This window comes from Zerene cesonia, chromosome 19 (assembly GCF_012273895.1).
Source record: "Zerene cesonia ecotype Mississippi chromosome 19, Zerene_cesonia_1.1, whole genome shotgun sequence".
NCBI lineage: Eukaryota > Metazoa > Arthropoda > Insecta > Lepidoptera > Pieridae > Zerene > Zerene cesonia.
In genome coordinates, this window is record NC_052120.1 from 2,264,731 (window position 1) to 2,271,654 (window position 6,924).

Genomic DNA, 6,924 nt, shown 5'->3' on the forward strand with positions numbered 1-6,924 from the left:
AATCTTATTTCGCAGATTCTCCAGTGTGTTCAAACCGGCCGACCACATGACAGACAACGCCGTCATATCAGTGTACCCGTTTGGTGACGAGATGTATGCACTCACTGAAGTACCACTGATTTACAAGTGAGGAAAACTAACAGATCATTTAATGGACACTTTAAAATCTGTTTATAGTAGAGTCAAAATTGATCAATAAACAGCGCTTACTTTGCAATAATAGGCACACTGTTGAAAATTGGTATAAACCTGTAATAAACGTATGTAAACGATGAATTTATTGCAAAAATAGGTTACATAAAAGTTGTAGATAATTAAATTTCCTACAAAAAATGTTCTTATAATTTTTTGCTACGACCCACAGTTACAAAAATATTATATTTAAAGTTTATTTTGTAAATACAGAATTGATCCAGTGACCTTAGAGACAATGGACAGAAAAAATCTAATGTATAAGGTAGTAGTATCGCACACGGCGCATCCACATGTAGATTCAAACGGTGAGTCCTATATCCTACTATCCTACTTCTTACTTCCTACTATCCTATCCTACTAATGTTATAATTGCGAAAGTTTGTGAGGAGGTGTGTATATTTGTTACTCTTTCACGTAAAAACTACTTAACCGATCGTAATGAAATTTGGTACGTAGATAGCTGGACAACTGGAATAACACATAGGCAACTTATCCCGACATTCCTATGGGATACAGACTTACGCAGGTGAGCTGCTGTGAGGTAGTTTTCTATAATATCGACTTGGGGAAATATTATGAATTCTGCGAAATTAATTTAATGTTTTTATTGAGGGTTTCTCTTCTGTAATCAATCTTATTTTGTAAATTTCAGGCGACGTGTACAATGTTGGCATGCAGATCGTAAAGGGAAGATTGAAACTTTTGGTTGTGAAATTCCCGTATACTGAAAAAGGTATTATTATTATTATTTCTTTGTTTTTATATCGTATTGAAAAGCTTTATTATAAATCATGAATTTTTAAAGAACAGAAAAAGCCGATCATGGGGCGGTACCGCCTGACCGCTGAGAGGCTAGGCGTTGCTACAGTTTTGCAAAAAGGCGCAGTTTTGAATCTCACCTCGTGATCGAATTTTCTTAAAAAAAAAACTAGTAGTGTACATTTGCCTTAAATTTTAAGAATGATTTAAAATCTACAGTACTAGCAATGTATCAATTATTTCATAATCAATTCAAAAATTTTATAGGCTATAATAGGGCATTACCATATTAAGTTTATGTCATCCTTCGTTGTGTTTATTTTTCAAGAAAATTTTTTACGAAATATTTATCTACGATACCTATGATACCTACTGGTAGAATATGGCCAATATTCTACCAGTGACGTCACTTTCTACAAAGCTTTCGATGTGTCATGTCAAAAAATATGAAGAAAGTTAGCTATTAGTTTAGTTAATTTTGCTGTTTTTAATTGTAATAACCGTATGCATATTAAAGTAACAATTAACAAACTAAGAGAAAAAGTATGCGATTTTCCAAGTCTCTAATTTTGTGTTTTTTCTCACTCATTTCAGGTGATATGTTTGAATCAGTACAAATCGTTGCAACTGTAAATCCCAGGTGGTTTATTCATGCTTGCTATATGCATTCATTTGGTAAGATATTTGCTTTATTTATATTGATTATTCAAATAAAAATTGTTACAGTCTCAAATAAAAATTATTAATGGATAAGACATTCCATTTTCGACATCGACTTTTAATATTTTATTTAATCAGTGAAAAGCATTGGAAAGGCATTTATTTGTAGGCAAATAAATGCCACAATAAGCTGATATTTATTTTGTATTTAAACACAAGTCATAAATATGGTCTTTATTTTATTATAGGCATGTCCGAAAATTATTTCGTTTTAATCGAGCAACCTTTAACATTGTCCTTATCAAGTTTTGTGAAGTGCCAGTTAAATGGAGACGCCTATGCGTCGGCCCTTCAGTGGTATCCGGAACATGAGGTAATGTTACTTTTTATTCTATATTATATAAATGATAATTGTAAATCTTCAAGTATCAATGTTGCAGAATAAAAATATGAGGAAGAGGGATAAGCTGGTAAAATGTCTACCACACGTGTGATACTTATTTTTTACAAAAACCATCCGCACGCAAATTGCATCAGTACTAGAACAAATTTACATGGGGCCACAAAACGTTAAAGAAAACTTTCAAACAAAAAAACTTATCAAAATCGGTTTGTTGTTAGTTTAAAGTTCTGAGCTTTCAAACCCAAAAAAATATAGTCCTAGTACAGATATTGAGAACCGCCTCCTTTTTTGAAGTCAGTTTATATCTAATCGAATCCCATTAACCCTCACAACTAGGAAGTATGTCATATATGATACTATGAAGTATGCACGTAGTAACCAATGTAATTTGAACCTTTCAATTTAATAATGGAACGGGAACGGAAACAATTAGCTATTGCCTAGCCTTTTTACAAAATGGCACCTTTCAACAATTTTGCCATAATACAGATAAGATTTGCAGAGGTTAATGTTGATTAACCACGATCAAAATTAAAACGAAAAAAGGAGATTTGAAAAGATTAAAACCATTACGTGAACCGAGTGATTTTGATGATTTTTGATCTTATTTGAAAGATGGCCTACCGTCTCATTGAAATTTGGTCTAGTTCAGACAATTTGAAGGAGGTTTTTATATTTATTAAAATTAATTATGGCATAAACCGAACCTGACCTAACCCTCTATATCACCCACCGAATTCCTATCACACAATTTAGGTTTACACAAATAAATGACGTTAATTTAAAAAGTTATTTTCAGACACACATACTGGTAATCAGCCGCGCCGACGGTAGCGTCAAGCGATATAGGACCAAAACTGTATTCTTCCTGCATATCATCAATTGTTTTGAACGCAATGGCAAGTTGTTTATCGACATGTGCACTTATCAGGATGCTAAGATCATTGATGCTATGTACATGGATGCGATAAGGGTGAGAAGCGAAAATGTGATATTTCTAAGGAAATAATTACATAGATAATATCTGTATATAAAGGAAGTCTAGTCTCTAAGTATATTAACAATTTATAACTTAAGAACCCCTGGAACTATTGGATGAAATTTGGTACAGAGAGAGTTTGAAACCCGAGAAAGGATTTAATACAGTTTTTATATCGGAAATCTCACAGAACGGAAAATAGGGAAGGAGAGAAACCCCGCGTCTGTTCATTCGTTTTCGTAAAAACTTTGGTATGTCGCCTGATGGTAAGCGCTACACCGTACATGAATATTAGCAGAGGCGTAAGGTCTGTTGCAAACCTTATGCCCCCACAAATGGATTGTCGACTTTAAATGGGAAGTTTATCCCTTCCCATTTAAAGGTTGGAAAGGTTTGATGAATAAATAAAAGTATTTGAACAGGAAATAGAATAACATTCTCATGCTATTATTTCACGCCAATCTTCTATGGGGTTGTGGTACCCTGAGTGGTGCGAGCTGGGTCGATTCATGCTCGACTTGCACATTAAACTCTGAGCGAAGTTTAATATTTTTACTCTAGCTGCTTATCTTAATTACAGTCAAATCAGAATAATTTGGACTACGCGAAATGGTCCGTCACAAGACCACGGAGATATGAAATCTCCCTCGACGCGCCTGAAATGAGCCTGGTGGAAAGTCGCCTCATAGCTGATATTGGTTGTGAAATGCCCAGAATCAACTACGAACTACATAATGGTAACCAATCTAATAATAGTAAATAACATTTTCTACAACATTATTTAATTTAACTGTACTGTAAAAGTAAAGTAATAACTTCATTATTTTAATTATTTGTGAATAAATCGCCCACTTTCACTTATATAGTCTACCTTTAAGATTTCTTTTTGATGATATTAATGCGTTTATTTTTTTCAGGCCGTCCATATAAATATTTCTATGGAAATTTATCAGATATTACAAACCCCCAGGCTGGTGCTGTAAGTACAGTTATTTCTCTGTTTTACGTTTGCTTACGCAGAATCTTTCAGAGTAGATATATGAACTTTGCATCCCATTACATAGACCAGATGTTTTATAACCGAGCTATTTTGAATATTTTCAGTAGGCTTTTGAATGTTTTAGGTATTATTTTCTTGTGTTTGATATTACGCGAGTATTATACATTTAGAAATTAAAAACTTTTTAACGGATATTAAATGCGATTTATTCATTATATTATTAACCCGACGTTTCGAACACTTTACAGCGAGCGTGGTCACGGGGAGACTCCCCGTTTTAAGTATTATCATTTTACGATTAAACTCTTGAAACCTTTGTAAAAAATAGATACATTTCGGACCCTTACTTCAACATGCGTTTCGTAATTTTTAATGAGAATTAATAAAAATGAGAAAAAATATTAAAATTATGATTATTAATGTTACAGCTTGTTAAAGTAAACGCCGATACAGGTGAAATGATCACCTGGAAGGAGAGAAACAGCTATCCCAGTGAGCCCGTATTCATACCAAGACCTGGTGCTGTGGTAATTATCAGTTTATATATGCATGGGTTCATGTGAAGCTTGATATCAAACACCTGGAACTGATCATCTTCTTTTTGATATTTTGACGTGATTGACGTGTACCTTATTTTGATAGAGACTTGAGTGACCCTTTTTGTAGAAAATGATTATTCTTTTTATTTATGGAGTTTTTTTTTGTATTAAGTAATGAAATGCTTTTGAATTAAATGGTAATAATAGTAATGAATTAATACTTATTCTTCATTACACTCCAGTCACAAGGTTTTGCTTTTAAAATAAAAATCTCTATCTTATATGGCTTAAGAATTTGTAATTCGATGAGTTGTTATCAATTTACAAAAATTACTGGATTTTTGGATGGTCTCATAGTTATTGTTATTGTTACTTATTCACAATACAATATCATAATTTTCAGGATGAAGACGATGGCGTTATAGTCAGCGCAGTGCTGTGGAGTGATGATGAGAATGCGATAGATCTCATAGTGCTGGATGCGCGTACGCTACAGGAGTTGGGAAGAGCCAGGTTCAGGACACCCACACCTGCCCCCAAATGCTTGCATGGATGGTTCAAATCAGACACACCGTTGGTTACATAATCATTAGGACTGATGCCTTTATTGATTTGTTATGCGTTTATATTTTTATATACACTGTATTGATCTTAAGTATTTTGCTATGTAGTTCGAAATGCTATCATTGATTAAATGTTATGCCTTTTTTAAATATACGTTATTAAACTTTGTTTGATAAATTCTTTAGTTATTTATATATATATGACGCATTATTTTAGTCTGAGTAACATTAAGTCCTCCCTGTCGAAGACAGAGAAGAAGAGGCGTGCTCTCCATCGACTCCCAAGTCGAGCACGCTTCGGCACGAATTGGGCTAGCACGCTTTGGGGAATTACCCACACAACCACAGAACACCGACGTGAAATAGTAGCATGCTACTGTGTGTCGTTCGGTGAGTGGGTGAGCCGGAGGCCTATATCCATTTCCGCACCCTTCATAGATCTTTCCTATATGATAGGATAATGTATTTTCTACAGGGTAAATTAACGATTCTAAAAAAAAAGTGAAAGGAGCGTGAGGGTGTGTTACCTACGTAAGTTATTTTGATATTAAAAAGTATTGTTTAAACCTGTTTTCGTGACATTTATTACCTGTAATATATTTGTTTAAGTATATGATACTAGCTTACTGCCCGGCTTCACCCACGTAGTTAAAAAAGTACCCACATATTCCCTGTTTCCCGTTTATTTTAGAGATATATCTATCTTATGTGTTTTCTCTAAAGTCAAGGTACACAGGTGCCAAATTTCATCCAATCGGCTCAGTAATTTCGATGTGCAGAAGAAATAGTCAGAGAAATAAAGAGTTACTTTTGCATTTGTGATATTAGTAGGGATTCCCACTCATCAAAATAGAAATAAACGATCTAAAATACTAAACTAAGTGTATAACATATATGACGATTATTTCATTGACGTTATTCTAATGTACCGTCGATGCGATAATTAATTTAAAAGGTTAATATTTACAAACTAATATTTACACAGTCAATACTTGTTGTTATTAATTTAATCCACTTAACAGCAATGTAAACATTATATAGTGTATGCCACAGATAACATAATACTATACATATAGCAGACAATATGACAAAAGTACCGACCACGCAAATTACCCATGCGAAAAGGTATGTCATGTTTTTTATGTATCACAATATAAGGTTATTTAGTGGGACAACACGAATTAGTTTATACTAAGAGTTTTTACAAATATTCTGTGGATCAACTTTTTTCCCATTAAGATAAGCTTTATATATTAGGGTGTCTAGTTATCCAGGTACTACATAAATATTATGTTTTTCTTTAAATCCTACTTCCTATCCTATCCTATCTTATCCTATTATCCTACTAATATTATAAATGCGAAAGTTTGTATGGATGTGTGTATGTTTGTTACTCTTTAACCTAAACTACTAAACCGATAGCAATGAAATTTGGTACGTAGATAGCTGGACAAATGGAGTAACACATAGGCAACCTTATAGCCCGATGTTCCTACGGGATACGGACTTACGCGGGTGATACCGCGGGGCGCAGCTAGTATTATTATAGTTTGAGAAAAAAGTGGTAGATTTGGATATCTGGGTAATAAATTACCAAAACATCAAGGACATGGAGCGGGTAATTGTATTGCCAACATTATAATTATTTTTCGATAGTTTAATCCACTTAATCGAAAAGCATACTTTAATAAGCAAACACGATTAATACAATAACGTAGATGAGCAAACAGTTGGGTTACCGTCCGCATGCCTGGGCTCACATAATTGTTAGTTGTATTCAGTGAAACACCTCTCGGTACAGTTTTACCAAGATCATTTAGGTAACG

The 6,924-nt window shown here is 33.7% G+C and overlaps 1 protein-coding gene across 1 annotated transcript; it reads left to right on the forward strand.

Annotated features, from left to right (window-relative positions):
• Positions 1-1,517: 1,517 nt before the first annotated feature.
• LOC119834491 (carotenoid isomerooxygenase-like) lies at positions 1,518-5,248 on the forward strand. The gene is made up of 7 exons (XM_038358867.1): positions 1,518-1,629; positions 1,863-1,987; positions 2,817-2,990; positions 3,577-3,733; positions 3,914-3,975; positions 4,425-4,523; positions 4,939-5,248. Exons 1-7 carry the CDS (start codon positions 1,554-1,556, stop codon positions 5,119-5,121), a joined length of 876 nt encoding a protein of 291 aa, XP_038214795.1. The 5' UTR covers positions 1,518-1,553; the 3' UTR covers positions 5,122-5,248.
• Positions 5,249-6,924: the final 1,676 nt, after the last annotated feature.

Coding starts and splice junctions, on each gene's coding strand:
- LOC119834491 (XM_038358867.1), top strand. CDS start 1,554: ATGTTTGAATCAGTACAAATCGTTGCAACTGTAAATCCCAGGTGGTTT. Junction 1,630..1,862: donor TTGCTATATGCATTCATTTG/GTAAGATATTTG, acceptor ATTTTATTATAG/GCATGTCCGAAAATTATTTC. Junction 1,988..2,816: donor AGTGGTATCCGGAACATGAG/GTAATGTTACTT, acceptor AGTTATTTTCAG/ACACACATACTGGTAATCAG.